We start from the raw sequence: 24,954 nt of genomic DNA on the forward strand, positions 1-24,954 counted from the left end.
CATCATCCTCATAATCTCCCTCTTCATCCTGATCATAGGTGTCCAAGAGGTGAGAGGGAGTTAGTGGCGAAATATACGAGTATTCCTGCCTTTGGAAAGAACTTAGCTGGAAACTCTTGGATGCAACAGGCGTTGAAAAAGCCTGCACTGCTGATATGGATGCCACCGATGACGTTGCTAGCGCAGTAGACGGTACAGCCGTCAATGGACTCTTGTTTTTCGTTGTCGACGGCGCCGTCGACGGAGGCACTGTCGACGGACTCGACCTCGACCGAGGCATCGTCGACGGACTCGACATCGACGGAGGACTCGACGTCGACGGAGGCATCGTCGACGGACTCGTCGTCGACAGAGAACTCGACGTCGACCGGATCGTCGTCGACGGGATCGTCGTCGACGGCCTTGACTTCTTCGTCAATGGGTCAGTCGTCGTCGACGGTATAGATAATGATCTCGCTGACGACGAAGATGTCATTGACGGTGTTTTCTTCAACGAATGCTTCGACGACGAGGTTCTCGTCGACTACTTGTCGACAATGGTCTTTTTTGTGACGATAGAAATCTTAGTTGACAGGATTGGAGAGGTGATAGCAGTAGTAGTTACAGTAGCCGTCAAAGAAGGAGCTGAAGATGATATTGTAGAGATAGAGAAAGCTGAAGGGACAGAGCAGCTTTTACTCACGGTTTTATGATTCTTTGAATCCTTAACAGAAGGTTCTGAAGAAGCTGAAGGAGACTTGTGAGTATCACCAGAAGTGGAGTGGGAGGTTTTCAGTTGTTTTCTCCCCTCACTTGATGTACTCTCCTCAGATCTTGCTCTTTTGCTTGATGTTGAAGCTCCATCATCATCATCAGCTTTAGAAGATTTGAGCCATAACAAGACTCTAGCCTCCCTATCCCTCAAGGTTTTAGAAGGGAAGGTTCGGCAAATCTTACAATTGTGGGCCTCATGAGAAGGATAGAGGCAATATATACAGTCCTTATGTTGATCATCAACATGTACTCTCTTTTTGTCGCATGTCCTGCAAGGTCTGAACAAGGCCTTCTTCTCTGACATCCTGAAGAAAAAATTGAGTAGGCACTCAGGGAGACTCCCTTCCACACGACGTGCGTTGAAAATCTGAGGAGAATTGGCTCTGCAAAGAGGGTTCTAGAGGGTGCTGACAGCTGATTGGCTGTGACAAAGACTTGGGTCTTTTCAGCATAATGAGGTAGATAGGCTACTGCAATCTAGGCCTCAGGCCTGTATTTAGGGCCTACTACCATAATTTACTTTTGGCACTGCTTTTTTATATACCGTGGGAATCCCGCCTCAGCGACGGGGAATGATTCAGGCATGTGAATCTATGAAAGATACCCCAATACTGGATAAGGAGCATTTTGCCTCCATTGGTGCGCATACTGATCCTACACAGAGGGGACCTATCCCCTATTCGCAATTTGGCAAATGCGTATCTGCTGTTATGGTCAGACCATGTTTTCACTATTGTGATGGGCAAAGACTTCCAGATGAGGTTTACCACCCCACACTTGCCTCCCTCCCTCAGTGGGCGGTGCAGCCGCAATGCTGCTATGTATCCCCTTTCCCACTCAATCGCGGCGCAGCTTGTCGGGTTATAGGCTGTCAGGTGAGTCTCCAGCAATAGAGGCAGATCCGCCCCCTCGCCTGGAGGTAAGAGAGCACCTTCTCCCTTTTAATGTAGGGCGTAAGGCTATTAAGATTCCAAGTGAGGATGTGATGGGGGTGGGAGGCGTGCGCAGTGGGAGCAGGCATGGGTGATCAGAGGACCCACAACAATGATGGGCTGCGGTGGGATGCTGGGGTCAGGTCCAAGCGTGGAGGAGTGAACAGGTAAGGTGGTGGACAGGTGTATAGGGGGTTATGTGTGCAGCGAGGTGGTGCGATCGGCGGGGGAGCCGGGGCGAGGAGGGGAGCGCAGAGAAGGAGCAAGCCTAGGTGTGCCAGTGGGAGGGGGGTCGCGAGGGAGTGAAGTGAGAGGTGTGGCGAGGTAGAGGAGGAAAGGGTGGGGACACAAACAGGGGAGGTATCCAGGTGGGATGGGATGAAAGGAGGGGGTGGAGGGGAGGACAGGCAGACAATATGCCAGCCACGTAGGGAAGGGTCCCCAGAGAGCACTCATTAATGAGCAGCGTGAACAGTTGACGCCCAGGAAGCTGACTATGGGGGGGAAGGCGTGGCAGGGGAGACAGCGAGCTGTATACCGCGATCCTAGACTTGCGGAGAGGGTGCACCAAGGGGACCCCTTCGGGCAGCCAGGGAGGCCAGGATGGCGGTCGGACCTGGGCTTGAGTGGGAGTGGACTTAGTGTAACTGCCAAGGTCCGTCAGGGATAGAGAGCAAAAGTATGAGGTTCTAGGATTCCTCGGATGGCAAGGAACATGTGTACACGGGACGGGGCTCCTGTCAGTGCGGTGAGGTGTGGGAGTGTACTGCCCTTGTCAGGGGGAGAGAGCGCATCACGTGGTGAAGCAGTGCATCTGTGACAGCTTGTTCTGTGCCCTCATCTGCCTTGAGATGTAGGACCTTCCAACAGGTGATGCAGGAGAGCTGCAGCATTTGATGCACTGTAGAAGCTACGTACCTGTGATAGGTGTTCCATGCAATCATATGCCTTGGGATGTAGGACCCCATAACAGAGGAGACAGAAAAGATGTAGCATTTTATGTACTGTAGAAGTTACTTACCTGTGATAGGTTGTTTTGTACCCTAATATGCCTTGGGATGTAGGACCCCCAGTAGATAATGCAGGGAATCTGTAGCATTTGATGTTCTGTAGAAGCTGCCTACCTGTGATAGGCTGTTCCATGCACTCATATGCCTGGTGGAGTCTCTATGTGGGGTGATTTAGGAACCTGAAACATGTTCAAAGAGTGAACCCACTCGGGCCATTGTAAATCATGAGGAGAAAGTGTCCAACCATTGTTGTGTGAAAGAGATGGCGGAATGCCACCCTCCGCGCCAACAGCGGCACAGGGTGCTCTTGGATATATATATATATAATTAACCACCACAGGGGCAGCCCTAACCACCAGAACCAGAGGCAATCAATATTTTATCCAAACAATGGTTCAAAGTGTACAAAAAATTTACCGTAGCACAAACATATTTCAACAACAAATAATTAATTCAAACAACATTGCACACCTAACAGTAAAGAGAAAAACCATTTGGATTAAGCATTTAGATACGTTAATCCCAAAAGGACTCAATGACCAACTAGAATTTTTTTTTTTGTAATAAGAGAGACGCACACTGACATACACAAGAATAACCATTAACAAATCTTCCACACACCTGCGTGCACTCTCAAAAATGATCGTCACAAACTGTATCATTCTGTGTAATTTGGAAGGAGAATAATGAATGCATCGTAGCTGCACTTTTTCTGGGGACTTTTCTTTCCTTTTGTTCGTATTGCACAAACACATGCTTTCTGTTTTTTACTCATTTTTTCACATTTCAGACTCGCTCTGGCATTAATAAGAGGAGTTTTTCATAATTCCTTTTTTTTTTATTATGAGGTTGATATAGCTGGGCTGTAGAGCTTTTTATGCTCAGGCACAATTTTTGCGTTTGTTATAGAGACAGTGGAGGCATCTGGGCGGTTTTCGCTCCTCAGACCAATTCAAAGAGTCTCTTTTCATGCTCAATTATTGAGAGCATGTGATTTACATTCCCTGAAGACTTCTGAACATGAACGCCCAGGGATTCATAACAATACGTGCACGGGGGATTGCACTCTCGGAGGGCGGGAGAATCAGGTAGACGGTTGAGTGATTTAATAGCATTTGTTAGTTGTGTGTTTTTCAGCTTGGATGTCTAAAAAGGCTGTACGCTTTCTTGACAGATGGAAGCACTGATTGTTTTCTCAAGCTGTAGCGATTATAAGACATTTAGGTTATGTCATGTTCAAACATTCAATCTTCTTTTGGGAGATACGTGCAAATTTCGTGCATCGGGTATACTTTTATTGTTTCAGTGTTTCAACCTACAACTTCTTCATTGTTCGTCGTGTTGCATTGGATTATCCATTAAGTAAGAACTTTTGGTGCATGCTGGGATCAGTAGTAGCACTTGGAAAGAGTGGGATGGTGGCGCAGCTTGGAGTTTGTGTTTATTACATTTTTCCACTATGCTTTGAACTGGTATGACCAGGTGTTTACACTTTCTTTTACTATCTAGTTGGTGTCCATATTTTCATTCTTTTCTCTTTCCACAATCACAGGTATCTCTCCTTTAATCCCAAGCGATGGTTGGTTTTGGCTTACATTTAACCAACATTTCAAATGTGGAGGGGGGAAACAATGTTATTATCAATGCACAGATCTATGGTAACATTGTTTGTTGTTTCAATAGTAAGTGCTGTTCCTAGTATGGTTACATGAGTGTTATGTTGTATTTACAGTTCCCCTGAAGAAGGGTCACAAACCTGAAATGCATTGGGAATCCTCAAGGAACCTTGATCTATCTAATGTCTAATGATACGGATATGCACAATGTCATGTAACATTGCTGACATACAGAAGAGTGTAATAACAATGTCAATGTGGAAATTTACCTATGCAAAAATCTCAAACAAGATTTCAATATTAAATACAAATTGGAAAGACAAAAAAAGAGCTTTATTGATTTGAAAATGTTTATGTTGTACTGTAGGAACCTAAAGGATCTGAGAGTAGTGCGCATCATGTTGAGTGCACAGATTCTGTGCACTCTCACCTTAAACTGTGACATCATACCCATGGATAGCAGCTTCTATGATTGGTTGTATGCTGCTGTGACATCGTAGCCATGGATAGCAGCTTCTATGATTGGGAGTATGCTGCTGTGACATCATAGCCATGGTCAATAGCTTCTATGATTGGTTAAATGCTGCTGTGACATCATAGCCATGGATAGTAGCTTCTATGATTGGTTGTATGCTGTTGTGACATCGTAGCCATGGACAGCAGCTTCTATGATTGGGAGTATGCTGCTGTGACATCATAGCCATGGTCAATAGCTTCTATGATTGGTTAAATGCTGCTGTGACATCATAGCCATGGACAGCAGCTTCTATGATTGGTTGTATGCTGTTGTGACATCGTAGCCATGGATAGCAGCTTCTATGATTGGTTGTATGCTGCTGTGACATCATAGACATGACAACACCTTCCATGTTCTCTCGCAGGGTTCAGTAAAGTGAAGCCTCCTCCTATAGACACAGAAGAAACTCTGGTAGACAGACAGTTGGCCTGAACCTCCATCAATGTCTATACTACTCTGGCAGACAGACAGACGGATGGTTGGACTGAGCCTCTGGCAGACAGACGGTTGGACTGAGCCTCCATCAATGTCTATACTACTCTGGCAGACAGACAGACGGACGGTTGGACTGAGCCTCTGGCAGACAGACGGTTGGACTGAGCCTCCATCCATGTCTATACTACTCTGGCAGACAGACAGACGGATGGTTGGACTGAGCCTCTGGCAGACAGACGGTTGGACTGAGCCTCCATCAATGTCTATACTACTCTGGCAGACAGACAGACAGACAGACGGTAGGACTGAGCCTCTGGCAGACAGACGGTTGGACTGAGCCTCCATCAATGTCTATACTACTCTGGCAGACAGACAGACAGACAGACGGTAGGACTGAGCCTCTGGCAGACAGACGGTTGGACTGAGCCTCCATCAATGTCTATACTACTCTGGCAGACAGACAGACAGACGGTTGGACTGAGCCTCCATCAATGTCTATACTACTCTGGCAGACAGACAGACAGACAGACGGTAGGACTGAGCCTCTGGCAGACAGACGGTTGGACTGAGCCTCCATCAATGTCTATACTACTCTGGCAGACAGACAGACGGACAGACAGACAGAGTCTCCATCAGCATGGAGGATCTTCTTACCGGGTAGACTCGGTCTGGCGGAGGGGGCGCTGCGCCCTCATGGACGGTTTCCTGGCCCTCTGCTGGCTCTGCCTTCCCTTTGCCCTTCGAGGATTTCTTGGATGATCCTTTGGATCCCTTGGACCCCTTGGAATCCTTGGATCCCTTGGAATCCTTGGACCCTTTGGAGTCCTTGGACGTCTTGGACGCTTTGCTATCGGCGGAGCCGCCCCGCTCCTTCTTTTTCCCTTTCTTCTTGCCTTCGCCTCTTCCACGCTTCTGTGCTTTCTGCTCTTCCTTCAGCCGCTCTTCTTCCATCAGCCGATCCTGCTCCTCCTTCCAGGCCTGAAAGAAACAACATCTGAATCATTATTTTCCTTTTCGTCCACCACGGAGTCAAGAAGCCTTAGCATCAAGACTGTGGTAGGAACCGCCCCACGCCGGAGGTACAGCGCCTCGACAGAGCGTTCCATGAATGAGCGAATGACTAGGAAGGAAAAGGGTCCTGACTACATCACATGGTCACTGTGTGGTCTACTCGTGAAGCTGGTAGATGCTCTCAGTCTGATATCTGGTGGACTCGTGCACAACCCACAAGTACACACCTCACCCTAGTACTGAAGAGGCCGCTTTCTGTTCAGTGTCAATAGGTGGCTGAGGACTCCACCCCCTAGAGGGGAAGTGGAGTGCATCGTCAGATTCCTTACATGTCTTTAAGCTCCCTCATTCCCTGAGTTTCTAGGCTCTGTAGGGATATAAACAAACGTTGGCACATGAACAAAAGTGGTTGCTCTCTCCGGGGCCAGGTCTTTGTGCTCAGATCGAGGGACTATTTTTTGGACTCACCTCGAGGACCAGTTCTCTCACCTTGAGGGACATATCTTTGTAGTCACCTTGAAGGACACCTTTTGGCACTCACCCGGAGGGCCATCCAGGTATTTGCACCTGATGGTATTACCTGAGGGATAGTTCTTGGTACTCACCTTGAGGGAGAGGCCCTCAGACTCATCTGAGGGACAGGCCCTCAGTCACACCTTGAGGGACAGTTTGTTAGATTGACCTTGAAGGACAATTTTTCAGGCTGATCTTAAAGGACACTTCCTTGGACTTACCTTGCGGGACAGTGGCTCAGACTCACATTGAGGGACAGTTCTTCAGATTCACCTCGAGGGACAGGTCCTCTAACTCACCTTGATGAACAGCAACACACACTCACATTGAGGGACAGGCCTTCATACTCACCTTGAGGGAGAGGTCCTCAGACTCACCTTGAGGAACTACAACCCACACTCACATTGAGGGACAGGCCTTCATACTCACCTTGAGGGAGAGGCCCTCAGACTCAATTTGAGGGAGAGGCCCTCACACTCCCCTTAAGGGGCAGTTTGGGGACCCACCTTAGAGGACACGCCCTAAGACTCACTTTGAGGAACAGGCCCTCAGAATCACCTTGAAGGACATGCCCTCAGGCTCACCTTCAGGGAGAGACCCTCAAGACTCACCTTGAGGGACAGGCCTCCAGACTCACCGTGAGGAAGCGTCCCTCAGGCTCACCTTGAAGGAGATCCCCTCAGGCTCTCATTGAGGGAGAGGCCCTCAGACTCATACTGCGGGACAGCTCCTCAGACTCACATTGAGGAACGTGTCCTCAGACTCACCTTCAGGGGCAGGCCCTCAGACTCACCTTGAGGGAGAGTCACCTGAAGCGGAAGCTCACAGACTCACCTGGAAGGGGAGACCCTCAGACTCACCTTGAGGGACAGGCCTTTAGACTCACCTTGAGAGAGAAGACCTCAGACTCACCTTGAGGGAGAACCCTGTAATGTTTGGCATCAAACATGTCAGAATCATACCCCCTCACTGTAAATGGTGTGAGAGTATGATTCAATGCCAATGCACTGTAAATCTCCTCTGGGAGGCCGTCAGTGCTCCCAGTATCAGTCTTCCAGAACCGGACAGCAGGCTAGTGCTGCTGCCGACCAGAGACACGATTCTGCCCTCCTGCTGCTGAGCCAAGTTCAAGCAGGAGAAGAAAGGACAATAGATATCCTGTCACAGGTGGGTGTGACCACCTTCCAGACAAGGTTTAGTGTATTGGGACAAGGTGGGGGTGCTTACCAGTGCCACTGAGACTGCTTGCAGGGCACATTTGGTGCCCTCCTTGCATTGTCCAGTTCAAACCAGTTCAGGGAGCCGTTGGCTCTGCTCTGGCGCGAAACTGGCCAAACCACATGGAAGTATCCTCCCCACTGTCCAGTCCCTCCAATAGGAGGGCATCCTAAACTGTCCCAAACCTTTCCTTAGGGTACTTAAGGGCTTACCTGTGGGAGGGTCCCTAGACTTGTTGTGGGACAAGAGTCATATCAAGACACCACTTGTTTGTCTGGGCACTCTGGACCTTGCTGGACTTCGCTCTGGGTTCTGAGACTGCAAGTGGGAAGACTCCTGCTGCTCCTGGGCTCGTCGTCCTTCAAGTCTGCAGCAATGTCTGTTCCCAGGCTCCATACAGGAACATTCCAAGGCCATTTGGACATTCAAGACGCCAGAAGGAATCTCCCTTGATGTGAAGGAGTCACTTCCCTGGATCTGCAGGCACAGAACCAAGCTGACAGGTCTGCTGCTTCTAGGCTACCACGGACTCCGAAAGGCTCAGCAACACAGATGGTGATTCTGCAACTCCCTCGAGGCCTGCCCTGTCCTCTCACCAAGCTTGAGATCATGATCCCTCGTTGGAACCGCTGGAACAGAACCCCTGTGCACCACGTCGACACACCTTGAGGCAGCGTCCCTCAGACTCACCTTGAGGAACAGGTGGGGACTCAACTTGAGTCAGTGGCCCTCGGACTCACCTTGAGGGAGAGGCACTCAGACTCACCTTAACGACATCGATGCTGATGACGGAACCGCTCGGTCATCAGCCACGATGGCACAGTGCTGATGACGGAGCGGTTCCGTCATGGCCCGCCCGTTGCGCCTGCGCGGCGCTGATTTTGCGCCTGTGTGGCGCGTTCTATTGAGCGGGCGGGGCCATGACGGAACCGCTCCGTCATCAGCACAGCTCACCTGAGGCTGGTGACGGAGCGGTTCCGTCACCAGCGGGTGAGCGCCGCGCTGCCCCCCCGCCACCTTAGCGTGGCGGGGGAATAGCCTCCGCAGGGAAGGAGTTAAGGGACAGTTTGGGGACTCACCTTGAGTCAGTGGCCCTCGGACTCACCTTGAGGGACTGTTTGGGGACTAACCTTGAGTCAGCGGGCCTCGGACTCACCTTGAGGGACAGTTTGGGGACTCACCTTGAGGCAGCGACCCTCATACTCACCTTGAGGGAGAGGCACTCAGACTCACCTTAAGGGACAGTTTGGGGACTCACCTTGAGTCAGCGGCCCTCGGACTCACCGTGAGGGACAGTTTGGGGACTCACCTTGAAGTACAGGCCCTCAGACTTACTTTGAGGCAGCAGGCCTCAGACTCACCTTGAGGCAGTGGCCCTCAGACTCATCTTGAGGGACAGTTTGGGGACTAACCTTGAGTCCGCGGCCCTCAGACTCACCTTGAGGGACCCCTCTCGAATGAATGGGTTCTTTGGCTCCTCGGGCTCTGGCTCAGGCTCCGGCTCGGGCTTAGGAGGGGGGGTCTTCTTCCCTTTGGGACCTGTGCAGAGAAAAGTCAGACAGCAGAGAAGAAACATGTCATTCATTGTGGTTTGTACTAGGTCTGTTTCACTTTTAGTTTTTATTCTTTTATAAAGCTGCAGTAGATGCTGAAACAAACCAAGTGTATGAGAGCCAGAGATACTTTCATGTTGAGGTCTACAGGTGGCTTGTCTGTCTGTCTGTCTGTCTGTCTGCTCACTCACCTGCAGCCTATAGCTTTCCCCTGTAGGGTACAGGGGTTCTTAAAGAGGCAAGACACAAGTGTCTTACTTCAAAGATATTTCTAATGTCTTACCGAAAGTGTTGGTGGCTCATTTAACTGTGTCCCCTTCTTGATGCAATGGAAGGCGCTTCCTTTCCACTCACTCTTATCTGGACATGTCTCTTGTACCCCGGGGGCACAATACACGGTCCATGTCTGGGGGTCAGTCTATGGGAGGATCCAGAAGAGTAACTCTTCCTGGTAGAAGCCCTGAGAGGAAGAAAAGGGGCCATCAGTCATCCACCCCCCACCGTCCTGCACCCCATCTACCCCAGAGTGGTGGTTCCCACTGCCGGATGGGGCGGCACCTTCCCTACTGGCGGCCTCGATAGCTCTAAGGCCTGGCCACACACTCTTGGGTTATCCATGGCCGTCTATTGGTGCTGAGAAGCCTCACTCTGACCCTCTCCCTGGGGAAGTGGCTGAGGTAAGCACACGGACAATGGAGGGTGTAAGGGAGGTTCTGAGGCAAGCACACGGATAATGTGTACAAGTAAACAAATGAGTGACAATAAAGCCAACCAATGGTAAGCAATGGGGGGGCTCTAAGCCTGAGAGAGACCATGAAGCTAACCAATGGTAAGCAATGGGCGGGCTTAAGCCTGAGAGAGACCATGAAGCTAACCAATGGTAAGCAATGGGCGGGCTCTAAGCCTGAGAGAGACCATGAAGCCAACCAATGGTAAGCAATGGGCGGGCTCTAAGCCTGAGAGAGACCATGAAGCCAACCAATGGTAAGCAATGGGCGGGCTCCAAGCCTGAGAGAGACCATGAAGCCAACCAATGGTAAGCAATGGGCGGGCTCTAAGCCTGAGAGGGACCATGAAGCTAACCAATGGTAAGCAATGGGCGGGCTCTAAGCCTGAGAGAGACCATGAAGCTAACCAATGGTAAGCAATGGGCGGGCTCTAAGCCTGAGAGAGACCATGAAGCTAACCAATGGTAAGCAATGGGCGGGCTCTAAGCCTGAGAGAGACCATGAAGCTAACCAATGGTAAGCAATGGGCGGGCTCTAAGCCTGAGAGAGACCATGAAGCTAACCAATGGTAAGCAATGGGCGGGATCCAAGCCTGAGAGAGACCATGAAGCTAACCAATGGTAAGCAATGGGCGGTCTCTAAGCCTGAGAGAGACCATGAAGCCAACCAATGGTAAGCAATGGGCGGGCTCTAAGCCTGAGAGAGACCATGAAGCCAACCAATTGTACGCAATGGGCGGCCTTTGAAGAGACTGTAAGGTAATACAAGGTCACTCAAGGAGCAGCGCATGCACTATCTTAGGCGAGACCTAAATGAACAGCACTAACTCCTTTTATGCTAGCCTCTATTGGGCAAGCCTGCATTCCACGGTGGCCATCATCAACTTTGTAGTGCTCTTAGGTACATTACAAAGCCCTGCATCCCAACACCTGCTAGTGAGGTGCAGACCACTTCAGCAGCCAGAGAACACGTCTGCATCTGCAGCTCCTGACACTTCCATTTCAGACTCAGAAAGTAAGACAAACAGGATCACAGACTTGGCATCAATTTCCTTGCGCGTGTGAACCATGCCTACAGGAGGTGCCCGTCGATTACTTGAAGAACATCTTTTTCACATCCCACCCCTCAAGATGAGAAACGACACTCACCGGTTCAGCCAACAAGTATCTGAAAGCAGTCTTCGTACTTTCTCATGATCTCAGACTTAGACTCCTGGGCATTCCCTATGTTTGACAAAGTCATGTGGTCTTCATCAAATGTCTAAGAGTAGAATGTTATCATTTTGGGCCTTGCTTTCACTCGCTGAGCTTGCTCCAATCCGATTTGCTGGAGGCCTGGTGGCTGGTCAAATCTGTGATTCACATATAGTTATTTTTATTTGTATTTATAAACACTTTTAGTCGTCAGTTGCCTTGTGCCCAGATTTTCTTTAACCGCAGTGTTGGACTTGGCCCTTTTCCCGGAAATTTTTCGCTTTTCGCTCCCCGAATTCAGGATGTCCCCCCATCGTAACGAAGTTGTATGGGCCCTGTGAGGTTGAGATGCCCGGTGTAACGTTAAAATCAATGCTACGGTGCAGGTGCTCTCTACTTCCAACATGGCTGCCACAGGCCCCTGCTACTGCAACGTGGCCTTTCTAGTAGCACCCTAGTTTCCAGGAGCTGGCTGGAACCCCTAAACATTGTTGCAATACCAGCCTACCTTGCCTGCCCATAGCTGGAGTAGGGAAGCTCCTGGAACCTTCTAGAATAGGGGCGGGGTCTGCTTTTGCCGCCTCAGAGAGTGGTCACCTGACCTGGGCCTATATAAAGAAAGGAGGGAAAGTTTTTAGTCAGTTGGGGCATCACTGACCTGGGGGACCCTTCGCAGGAGACTTAGTTGGTAGGGCCTAGTCAGAAACCTATACCACTGGGGGTGACAGGGTTTAGGCGCTGCCCACCAAGCTGTGTGAGGAACACTGAACTAGCCCACTGATCTGGCCCGGCGGGAGGGGAACCCAGGGACCACCTGCGGTGGCCTGCTGAGGAATCCTGTCAGCAGCCTTCAACTCAACCCCCCCCTCAAGAAACTAAGAATCTGCTTCCACAAAAGGGCACCAGAACTACCACGTGCCAAGAAGAAACCTAACTGCCCACAGGACTACTGGGGATCAACCAGGTATTGGGCTTTGCCATCTCTGCGCCCCGTGCCTCAACCTGTGGCCCCAGCGCTGTCCTGCCTTGCCTGAACTGCCTTAATTACTTGTCCTGCCACCGTCGTGCGGCCTGTCTGGCTTAAGCTGCATGAACTGCCTTCCCCGCGCGCCCCTGCTGTGCCCTGGGGAAGCGCTAGAACCCTGAACATTGCTGCCTGGCACAGTGCTGTGCCGCCCGCCTGTGTGTCCCCGAGGCGCTATAGTCAACAAGCGCCTCCCTGTCCCCGTTGTGCTGTGTCCTGGAAGCGCTATCTGGACGGCACTCGCCGCCGCTGCCCCGGGACATTGGTGTGTGTCTCGGAGCTCTACATCGTCCCCGCGCTGCCTCAGGGAAGCGCTAGCAGGCCAACTCACCGCCGAAGCCTTCGCTGTGCTGACGCGGCCCCGCCACGCACCAAAGGCCGTCGGACCCCATTGCAGTCTCGGTGCTTCCCCGGTGTGGCCGTCGCTGCCAACTTCAGCCCCTCTGTGGCCCCCTGAGCCAGGAGAGGGCCGCCGCACCTTGCCGCTGGGCTGCACTAGGCCCGACGAAGCCATCCTGCCGGCCTCACGTGATGGGGGCGTCGGAAGATTGGCCGCTGACGTCGCGCCCCCGCAGACCGCGCTGCCATAGGCGGCTGCGGGAGTGCCCTTGAGCCCCATTGGTCCCCGGGTGCTGCCAGGCTAAAGGAAGGCCCGGGACCGGACGAGACACTGGCGCGGGGGCTCAGAGCGAGTCTGGAGCCCCTGCCGACTGCACTGGGCCAAGTAAGGCCCCGGAGGGCAGGAGCCCTCCCCGGCCTGCCGATTCCGCCGCAAGGGGCTTGGAGGAGGCCCGAAGCCACAGGTAACGTCCCGGGGGAGGGCGGACTACACGAGCAGAGCGGGGCCTCCCGGGAGTGAAAAGGAGGCCCCGAAACCGGCGGAGGACTTGAGACTGGGCCCAGACTCTGGTAGGCCCCTAGGCCCGGGGCTAGTCAAGTTAACCCCTGCCTGGGGTCAAGTTAAATGTGCATTTTAGCCGTATACCTGTTTAGTGCTGGCTAATGCAATGGTTCACTTCTGCTAATGAGATGGTTTACCTTGAATGCAATGGTTATCCCTGCCTAATGCCATGTTTCTTCTTGCCTAATGAAATGTTTGCCTCCCATAAGGAGATGGTTATTTTTACCTGAAGGAGATGTTGCCTGATTTCTAAAGAGTTTTTACTTCTGCCTAATGAACTGCTTATTGCTGGGTATTGACACACTTATCTCTTTAATGAAATGTTTATTCATGATTGCTGAAATGTTTATTCATGATTGCTGAAATGTTTATTCAGGCTTGCTGAAAGGTGAACTAAATGCCTATAGTTATGGAGAGAAGTGCTGATGGCTTTCATGAAATGGTTATTGTGACATGTTATATTGGTTATTGAACTGCTCCCTTTGCTCCTCTGATCAAATACTTTAATGAAATGTACTAAGGAGATGCTGATGCCTTGATTCCTGATTTCGCTGAACCTTGATCTAGATAAAACGTATTGATTTAAATCAACCTCACTGGTGTGGTCTCCGTCATTGTGTGCGCTCACTGTCTCAGTGGATGTGTGTACTGTGTGGTCACTTTACACCTGAGCTTTCGGGTGCCTGCCTGCTCGAGCCAAGCTACACCCTGGGGAACTGGTGACCTCAGTTCCTACAAGCAGAATCACTGGATCCAGCTCTTACAGAGATGTAAATATGTCTAATTGACCCACAGGCGAGAATATATGCATTTGCTATTTGCATACAGCCCCAATTCTAATGGCGTGGTGAGGTTCCAATGCTGATATCATTGTATTGGCTGACCTGCAGTTGGTGCCGGGGATCAAACCGTGAACCCCGTTGTCTGGAATCAGGCACCGTGGCCGCTGCGCCACACCTCTTCCACAATACTTCAAAAATGCAAACATTTTGCGTGTTAAAAAGGAGTGCACCAGTTTAGCACCTTTGTATCCTTGAACAGTTCTTTTCTAAATCACCTGAAGAAGAGGTGTGGGTGACAGAAAGGGAGGGTGGTACACCCGCTTGAGAATTCACCATCTGCGGGTCCCATGTAGTACCAGAGCCAGGAGGACCCGGACTCAAGGATGTTCCCTCTGCAGGTGGACAGACCGGTAGGCCTCATACTTACTCTTGGATTTCTTTGGCGAAGCAGATTTTCCCTTCTTGCCGCTGGGGGCTGGGGTTGGGGGCTCCGTTAGAGCTGCCAGCTCCAAGGCCTTGGCTTGTTTTAATGCTTCCAACTCTTTCTCCGTCTGCTCTTCCTGGTATTTCACCTCTTCCGTACTTGTCCAAGGCGCGATAGAAGCCGCCACCAGCTCCAGATAGTTCCTATCGAGGGAGGACAAGGGAGAGCAAGATTCAAGTACCAGACCATTTGGTTCCACTGAATGCAAAAGATGGTCATTTCTGTTCAGCTACAGAATCCTATCGAGAATAGCCTTAGCTTCTAAGATTTTAAATTGACGATTAATACGCAGTGAATTTATTAGACAACATATTGGATCTTTTCTCTCTCAGAAGTATGAATATATAAAGACAGTCATTAACAAATCAAAACATTCTCCACATTAATTTAAAATGTCATCTTTTCTCATCTTTATAGCAATAAAATAGGGTGTGTGTTAGTATACTGCCATGTAATTTCGAACATTTTTTTCTTAATACCGGGCACATTCTTGTTTCTTTCAACCCAAACAATAAAAGTAGGTGTTAGGATTCAAAGGCACCATCGAGAACTATGAGGAGTCAAATCACCTTCTCAAAGGCACCATCGAGAACTATCATTGAGAAATATGAGAAGTTAAATCCCCTCTTAAAGGCACCATGGAGAACTATCAGGAGTTAATCATCCTCTTACAGGCACCATCCAGAACTATAAAGTTCACAGATTTACCACAGACATCTGGTGCTCTCCCCAAGATTACCGCCACTGAAAGAGGGCAAAGTTTCCAGGAAACTGCAGTGCAGAACTGGGAGTTATCAGGGGAATAAGGCCACGAATTACTGATCCCCCAGAAATTCCTCGTTACTGACAAAATTCGCAGGGTCAATCCCAGTGGCAAAGGGACCTCCAGTTTCATTAAGTCTGATGGTATAGAATTTTTGTATTTCTTTATTTTTGGCAGTTTTACATAGCACAAACTTGGCCTAAGCGCATTAAAGTGCTTTAAAAGTGAAACTGATGACGTTACCCATTTTTAGGCACAGGAAGATGAAGTGATCTGGTCACAATTTCAGGATGTTAAACCAAGACTAGAATTCCAACTTGGTAACACCTTTCCAAAGTCAGCAGCCCTAGCCGCGAGCCCCAGAAGTCTTATTATTGTTCACTTTCTCTTACCAACAAAGCTACTGCCACTTTGTGACATACAGAATGAGCTCACAGTGCTAGCAGGACACAGCTCAAAGTCTCAAGCTTACACATACAGAAGGAGCTCACAGTGCTAGCAGGACACAGCTCAAAGTCCAAGTCTCAAGCTCAAACATACAGAAGCAGCTCACTGTGTTAGCAGGACACAGCTCAAAGTCTCAAGCTCACACATACAGAAGGAGCTCACAGTGCTCGCAGGACACAGCTCAAAGTCCAAGTCTCAAGCTCACACATACAGAAGGAGCTCACAGTGCTAGCAGGACACAGCTCAAACTCCAAGTCTCAAGCTCACACATACAGAAGGAGCTCACAGTGCTCGCAGGACACAGCTCAAAGTCCAAGTCTCAAGCTCACACATACAGAAGGAGCTCACAGTGCTCACAGGACACAGCTCAAAGTCCACATCTCAAGCTCACACATACAGAAGGAGCTCACAGTGCTAGCAGGACACAGCTCAAACTCCAAGTCTCAAGCTCACACATACAGAAGGAGCTCACAGTGCTAGCAGGACACAGCTCAAAGTCCAAGTCTCAAGCTCACACATACAGAAGGAGCTCACAGTACTCACAGGACACAGCTCAAAGTCCAAGTCTCAAGCTCACACATACAGAAGAAGCTCACAGTGCTAGCAGGACACAGCTCAAAGTCCAAGTCTCAAGCTCACACATACAGAAGGAGCTCACAGTGCTCGCAGGACACAGCTCAAAGTCCACATCTCAAGCTCACACATACAGAAGGAGCTAACAGTGCTAGCAGGACACAGCTCAAAGTCCAAGTCTCAAGCTCACACATACAGAAGGAACACACAGTACTGGCAGGACACAGCTCAAAGTCCAAGTCTCAAGCTCACACGTACAAAAGGAGCTCACAGTGCTCGCAGGACACAACTCAAATTCCAAGTCTCAAGCTCACACATACAGAAGGAGCTCGCAGGACACAGCTCAAAGTCCAAGACTCAAACTCACACATACAGAAGGAGATCACAGTGCTCGTAGGACACAGCTCAAAGTCTCAAGCTCACACATACAGAAGGAGCTCGCAGGACACAGCTCAAAGCCCAAGTCTCAAGCTCACACATACAGAAGGAGCTCACAGTGCTAGCAGGATACAGCTCAAAGCCCAAGTCTCAAGCTCACACATACAGAAGGAGCTCACAGTGCTCACAGGACACAGCTCAAAGTCCAAGTCTCAAGCTCACACATACAGAAGGAGCTCACAGTGCTAGCAGGACACAGCTCAAAGTCCAAGTCTCAAGCTCATACATACAGAAGGAGCTCACAGTGCTGGCAGGACACAGCTCAAAGTCTCAAGCTTACACATACAGAAGGAGCTCACAGTGCTAGCAGGACACAGCTCAAAGTCCAAGTCTCAAGCTTACACATACAGAAGGAGCTCACAGTGCTAGCAGGACACAGCTCAAAGTCCAAGTCTCAAGCTCATACATACAGAAGGAGCTCACAGTGCTCACAGGACACAGCTCAAAGTCTCAAGCTTACACATACAGAAGGAGCTCACAGTGCTAGCAGGACACAGCTCAAAGTCTCAAGCTTACACATACAGAAGGAGCTCACAGTGCTAGCAGGACACAGCTCAAAGTCCGAGTCTCAAGCTCACACATACAGTAGGAGCTCACAGGACTCACAGGACACAGCTCAAAGTCCAAGTCTCAAGCTTACACATACAGAAGGAGCTCACAGTGCTAGCAGTACACAGCTCAAAGTCCACGTCTCAAGCTCACACATACAGAAGGAGCTCACAGTGCTAGCAGTACACAGCTCAAAGTCCAGGTCTCAAGCTCACACATACAGAAGGAGCTCACAGTGCTTGCAGGACACAGCTCAAAGTCTCAAGCTCACACATACAGAAGGAGCTCACAGTGCTCGCAGGACACAGCTCAAAGTCCAAGTCTCAAGCTCACACATACAGAAGGAGCTCACAGTGCTGGACACAGCTCAAAGCCCAAGTCTCAAGCTCACACATACAGAATGAGCTCACAGTGCTCGCAGGACACAGCTCAAGTCTCAAGCTCACACATACAGAAGAAGCTCACAGTGCTCGCAGGACACAGCTCAAAGTCCAAGTCTCAGACTCACACATACAGAAGGAGCTCACAGTGCTGGCAGGACACAGCTCAAAGTCCAAGTCTCAAGCTCACACATACAGAAGGAGCTCACAGTGCTCGCAGGACGCAGCTCAAAGTCCAAGTCTCAAGCTCACACATACAGAAGGAGCTCACAGTGCTCGCAGGACACAGCTCAAAGTCTCAAGCTCAAACATACAGAAGCAGCTCACTGTGTTAGCAGGACACAGCTCAAAGTCTCAAGCTCACACATACAGAAGGAGCTCACAGTGCTCGCAGGACACAGCTCAAAGTCCAAGTCTCAAGCTCACACGTACAGAAGGAGCTCATAGCACTAGCAGGACACAGCTCAAAGTCTCAAGCTTACACATACAGAAGGAGCTCACAGCACTAGCAGTACACAGCTCACAGCCCAAGTCTCAAGCTCACACATACAGAAGAAGCTCACAGCACTAGCAGGACACAGCTCAAAGCCCAAGTCTCAAGCTCACACATACAGAAGGAGCTCACAGCACTAGCAGTACACAGCTCACAGCCCAAGTCTCAAGCTCACACATACAGAAGAAGCTCACAGCACTAGCAGGACACAGCTCAAAGCCCAAGTCTCAAGCTCACACATACAGAAGGAGCTCACAGTGCTGGCAGGACACAGCTCAAAGTCCAAGTCTCAAGCTCACACATACAGAAGGAGCTCACAGTGCTGGACACAGCTCAAAGTCCAAGTCTCAAGCTCACACATACAGAAGGAGCTCACAGGACACAGCTCAAAGTCCAAGTCTCAAGCTCACACATACAGAAGGAGCTCACAGTGCTGGCAGGACACAGCTCAAAGTCCAAGTCTCAAGCTCACACATACAGAAGGAGCTCACAGTGCTGGACACAGCTCAAAGTCCAAGTCTCAAGCTCACACATACAGAAGGAGCTCACAGGACTCACAGGATACAGCTCAAAGTCCAAGTCTCAAGCTCACACAGACAGAAGGAGCTCACAGTGCTAGCAGGACACAGCTCAAAGTCCAAGCCTCAAGCTCACACATACAGAAGCAGCTCAAAGTGCTAGCAGGACACAGCTCAAAGCCCAAGTCTCAAGCTCACACATACAGAAGGAGCTCACAGGGCTCACAGGACACAGCTCAAAGTCCAAGTCTCAAGCTCACACATACAGAAGGAGCTCACAGGGCTCACAGGACACAGCTCAAAGTCCAAGTCTCAAGCTCACACAGACAGAAGGAGCTCACAGTGCTAGCAGGACACAGCTCAAAGTCCAAGTCTCAAGCTCACACATACAGAAGGAGCTCACAGTGCTAGCAGGACACAGCTCAAAGTCTCAAGCTTACACCTACGGAAGAACAAGTTACTTACCTTCGGTAACGCTTTTTCTGGTAGATACAATATCTGCCTGTGGATTCCTCACCTTGTGAATATCCCCTTGCGTCAGCAACATTTGGAAATTCTTTTCGTAGCCTCGCGCCGGCGTGGAATTGGACGTCATAGAGACACGACCGACGCCTATAACAGGCCCACGCCGGCGTGATGACATCAGTTCCGCCCTTTTTTCCGTGCCTTCGAGGCACACGGACGGACCAATGACAGTAGACATATACACAGTATACGCAGTACCAATAACAAGGTAACACACACAGTGTGAAACAAATGCAATAAAACATTTGAAATAAACAAATCCTTGACAATAAAATAAATACATTACAGAAACTCTGGTATAGAAGAGTGAACAACGGGGAGGCGGGTGGGTCAGTGAGGAATCCACAGGCAGATATTGTATCTACCAGAAAAAGCGTTACCGAAGGTAAGTAACTTGTTCTTCTGATAGATACATCTGCCGTGTGGATTCCTCACCTTGTGACTAGAGTCCCACAGCAGTCCCCACTCCCGGAGGAGGGTGTCCACTCTTCTAAACCAGGAAATCCTGAAGGACATAGCGTGCAAAGTGACCGTCCCTCCTCACCTCGGAATCCAAGCAGTAATGCTTTGCGAAAGTGTGGAGGGAAGACCAAGTTACCGCTCTACAAATATCCTCAACAGGAACACCTCTAGCCAATGCTGAGGTTGAAGACTTCGTTACAATAAAGGGGGTTAAACCCATGCAGTCGCGGGGACCTGGGCAGTATGTGGTACATGTGCAAGGGGGTCCCCACCAGAGAGACGTGTTGTGTGCTACACACACTGGCACTCTTTAAAACTTATAACCAAAAGTACAAGGAAATTCAACGGTATTGTATTTTATTTTTCAACACCAAGTATTAAACTCTACGTGATTACTTCATATACAATAAAAAGCCCCAAATAGGGAAAGGAAAGGAAGGGGTTGAAGACTTAGCTCTTGTAGAATGAGCCATAATACCCTCTGGTGGTTCCTTACCGGCCAAAGAGTAGCAGATATTTATGCAGAGGACGATCCATCTCGACAAGGTTCTTTTATGGACCGCTCTTCCTTTCTTGCAGCCAGCAAAACCAATGAAAAGCTGGTCATCCCAACGAAAGTCCTTAGATCTGTCCAAGTAAAAGGACACCGCCCTTTTGGGGTCCAGACGGAGCAGTCTCTCTTCCTTCTTAGAAGGGTGAGGGGGAGGATAGAAGGTAGGAAGGGTAATGGACTGTCCTAGATGGAAGGGAGTAACCACCTTAGGCAGAAAAGCAGCCCTGGTCCTAAGAACCATTCGATCAGCATGAATGGACAAGAAAGGGGGCTTGTGACTAAGAGCTTGAAGCTCACTTACCCTCCTTGCCGAGGTTATTGCAACGAGGAAGACTGTCTTGAGAGTCAGAAGCCTCATAGGACATTTGTGAAGAGGCTCAAAAGGAGCACCCATCAAAAAAGTCAATACAAGATTTAAGTCCCACTGAGGCACAATAAAAGGAGTAGGAGGGAACTTATTCGTAAGGCCCTTCAAAAACCTTAAAACTATAGGAGATTTAAAAAGAGAAGGCTGGTCAGGCAAACAAAGAAATGCCGACAGCACTGAAAGATAGCCCTTCACTGTGGCAACAGCAAGCCCCTGTCGCGCCAGAGAAAGGGCAAATTGGAGAACATCAGACAAATGGGCTCTCAAAGGGTCAATAGATTTATCCCCACACCACGTGACAAATTTCGACCACCTATAAGAATAGATGAACTTAGTGGAGTCACGCCTGGCTGACAAGATGACATCTACAACGTCAGGCGGGAGGGAAAAGGAATTCAGGTTGCCCCGTTCAATCTCCAGGTATGAAGGTGTAATGTCTGGAGGTGGGGGTGTAGAACCTGCCCCCCTATCTGAGAGAGGAGGTCTGCCCTGAGAGGGAGACGGAGCGGCGGGTGAGAGGAGAGGTGGAGAAGATCTGTATACCACACCCTTCTTGGCCAGTCCGGGGCGACCAATATGACTTGGGCCCGGTCTTGGCGAATCTTCCTCAGAACCTGAGGAATCAAAGGTATGGGAGGAAACGCGTAAAGGAGTTGTCTTCCCCAACTCAACTGAAACGCGTCCCCCCAAGGCTCCTTGCATCGGATACTGGAGACTGCAGAATGACAGGCAGTGAGCATTCTCGCGAGTGGCGAACAGGTCCACCCGAGGAGTCCCCCACATCTGAAAGATGTCGTGAACCACCTCCGGGTGAAGCCTCCACTCGTGGTCGGCGGAGAACTGCCGACTGAGACTGTCTGCACGAACGTTCAGAACTCCGGCCAGATGATTTGCCATCAGACAAATCTGATGGTCCTGAACCCAGGACCAGAGACGCAGAGCCTCTCTGCAGAGACACTGCGACCCCACTTCTCCCTGTTTGTGGTTGTACCACATCGCGGTCGTGTTGTCCGTCATGACCTGAACCGAACGACCGCGAAGGGAAGGGAGGAAGGCCTTGAGCGTCAGACGTATCGCCCGCAATTCTAGAAGGTTGATGTGAAGCAACCTTTCCTCTGGAGACCAAAGACCTTTGACCTCCAGATCCCCCAGATGAGCACCCCACCCCAAAGTGGATGCATCCGTTATCACTGTGGCCACCGGAGGAGGCAACTGAAAAGGCTTCCCCTGAGACAGGTTGCCTTCCACGCCCCACCAAGACAGATCCGCCGCAGCTTCTCTGGAGATCCTCACTGACTCCCTGAGATCTCCATTGTGTTGATACCACTGCTTGCGGAGGCACCACTGGAGCGCTCTCATGTGCCAGCGTGCATGGTTGACCAACAGAATGCATGAAGCCATCAGACCGAGCAGGCGAAGGACCTTCAGGACTGGAACGACCGCTCCATTGTAAAATAAAGGAATCATTTCCTGTATGTCGTGAATCCTTTGAGGAGGAGGGAATGTACGACATACAATTGTGTCCAGTACAGCACCTATGAACAGGTTGCGCTGGGAGGGCACCAGGTGAGACTTGGGTAAATTTATCGAAAAACCCAACCTGTACAACAACTGGGTTGTCTCTCGCAGATGATGGAGCACTCTCTCTGACGACTCTGCTTTGATCAGCCAGTCGTCCAAATAAGGGTATACAGGAATCCCCGACCTTCTGAGATGCGCAGCCACGACTGCCATCACCTTGGTGAAGACTCGAGGCGCAGTAGTAAGCCCAAACAGAAGGACCGCAAACTGATTGTGCTGCGATCCCACCGTAAAACGGAGATACTTCCTGTGCGACTTCAGGATGAGGATGTGAAAATACGCATCCTGCAAGTCGAGCGACACCATCCAGTCTTCTTCCAGCAGTGCTTGAAGAACCTGCGCAAGGGTGAGCATCTTGAATTTCTCTTGTTTCAGATAAAAATTCAAGATCCTGAGATCCAGGATTGGACGAAGCCTGCCATCCTTTTTGGGAATCAGGAAATACTGGGAGTAGCATCCCTGACCCCTTTCCTGCTCTGGGACCACCTCTATCGCACCTTTTCCTAAAAGAGTCAACACTTCCTCCTGCAGAAGTAACAGATGTTCCTCGGTGCAAAAACCTTGGCAAGGCGGGTAATTGGGAGGGAATTCCCGAAAGGGAAGAGCATACCCATTCTCCACAAGATTGAGAACCCAAAGATCTGATGTAACCGATTCCCAATCTTGTAGAAAATGGGTAAGCCGACCCCCCCCACCGGACCCACATGATCCTGAATGGCGGATCTAGGACTGCTTTTCTGAGGCAGGGGGATTGGAGGAAGTGGAAGAGGAAGACATCCACGAGGACGTGATCTTTGCTTTCCTCTGTACGACCTGTACAAGGAATGTTGTTGCTGCTGCTGTTGTTGTTGTTGCTGCTGACCTTGTCGGTAATTCCGAAAGGAAGAGCGACCAAAACCTCTGAATCTCTTGTTGGTCGAAGAGCTCCTTATCTGAAGACCTAAAGATTTAGCAGTTGCCCTACTGTCTTTAAATCTCTCAAGGGCTGCATCAGCTTTCTTCCCAAAGAGGCCAGACCCATCAAAAGGAAGATTCAATAAGGTCGCCTGAACATCCGCTGAAAAGTCTGAGGATTTCAGCCAAGCTGCTCTTCTAGTGGCGACAGCAGTACCCATGATACGCGCCACAGAGTCTGCAGTGTCCAAACCACTTTGAATAACCTGGCGAGCTGCTGCTTGCGCATCTGAGATCACCTCCTCAAAATCTTTTCTGCTGGCATCAGGAACTTTAGGAGCTAGAACACGCAAAGACTCCATAAGGGCATGTACATATCTCCCCATCAGCGGTACAAAAGGGGGTGGTGATGGACGGAGCATCTGAATCAATCAAACACTCACACCCAGTCAAAAGATCTGGGTTTAATCCATCACCGTTCTTTAGCCCACTCTGCCACCCCAGTTCAGACATGGCTATATGCAAATCAGTCTGAGCCTGTGCCTCATGGGAACAGTCCAGCCCGAACTGCCAAGCCATGTCTTCCCTGGACCGGAAACAAGCTTCCGAGGACCGGTGTCTGTCATTCCAGCCGTCTTCAGCCTGGCTTGCTTGAATCCAGTGGCAAAGTGAGCAAGGGACTCACGTCTGAGCATACCCTGCCACACTTATGGTGGCCAAAAGCGGTACAAAAGGGGGTGGTGATGGACGGAGCATCTGAATCAATCAAACACTCACACCCTGTCAAAAGATCTGGGTTTAATCCATCACCGTTCTTTAGCCCACTCTGCCACCCCAGTTAAGACATGGCTCTATGCATATAGCCATGTCTGAAATGGGGTGGCTGAGTGGGCTAAATAATGGTGATGGATTAAACCCAGATCAGTTGACTGGGGGTGAGTGTTTGATTTGCTCAAACGCTCCGTCCATCATCCCCTTTTGTATCGCTTTGTTCGCCCTAAGTGTGGCAGGGTATGCTCAGACGTGAGTCCCTTGCTCACTTGGCCACTGGATTCAAAATAGCCTGGCTGATGAGGATTATGAATCCGAAACCGGTCCCAGGATGCTTGTTTCCGGTCCATGGAAGACATGGCTTGGCAGTTCGGGCTGGACTTTTCCCATGAGGCAAAGGGTCAGACTGATTTGCATATAGCCATGTCTGAAATGGGGTGGCTGAGTGGGCTAAAGAATGGTGATGGATTAAACCTAGATCAGTTGACTGGGGGTGAGTGTTTGATTTGCTCAAACGCTCCGTCCATCATCCCCTTTTGTATCGCTTTGTTCGCCCTAAGTGTGGCAGGGTATGCTCAGACGTGAGTCCCTTGCTCACTTGGCAACTGGATTCAAGATAGCCTGGCTGATGAGGATTATGAATCCGAAACCGGTCCCAGGATGCTTGTTTCCGGTCCCTGGAAGACATGGCTTGGCAGTTCGGGCTGGACTTTTCCCATGAGGCAAAGGGTCAGACTGATTTGCATATAGCCATGTCTGAAATGGGGTGGCTGAGTGGGCTAAAGAATGGTGATGGATTAAACCCAGATCAGTTGACTGGGGGTGAGTGTTTGATTTGCTCAAACGCTCCGTCCATCATCCCCTTTTGTATCGCTTTGTTCGCCCTAAGTGTGGCAGGGTATGCTCAGACGTGAGTCCCTTGCTCACTTGGCAACTGGATTCAAGATAGCCTGGCTGATGAGGATTATGA

General features: G+C 50.1%; 1 protein-coding gene across 5 annotated transcripts in view; it reads right to left on the bottom strand.

The window, feature by feature from the left end:
• Positions 1 to 24,954, bottom strand: part of SPAG17 (sperm associated antigen 17) — a 1,244,773-nt gene that overhangs the window by 514,047 nt on the left and 705,772 nt on the right. For all 5 annotated transcript variants that reach the window (XM_078656351.1, XM_078656349.1, XM_078656348.1 and 2 more), the window contains 3 exons: positions 14,614 to 14,813; positions 9,444 to 9,544; positions 5,918 to 6,241 (listed from right to left, as the gene is read on the bottom strand). In XM_078656351.1, coding sequence (XP_078512477.1) covers positions 5,918 to 6,241; positions 9,444 to 9,544; positions 14,614 to 14,813 — 625 coding nt within the window. The remainder of the gene's footprint in view (positions 1 to 5,917; positions 6,242 to 9,443; positions 9,545 to 14,613; positions 14,814 to 24,954) is intronic.

Source organism: Lissotriton helveticus, chromosome 8 (assembly GCF_964261635.1).
Source record: "Lissotriton helveticus chromosome 8, aLisHel1.1, whole genome shotgun sequence".
In the NCBI taxonomy this organism is placed as follows: domain Eukaryota; kingdom Metazoa; phylum Chordata; class Amphibia; order Caudata; family Salamandridae; genus Lissotriton; species Lissotriton helveticus.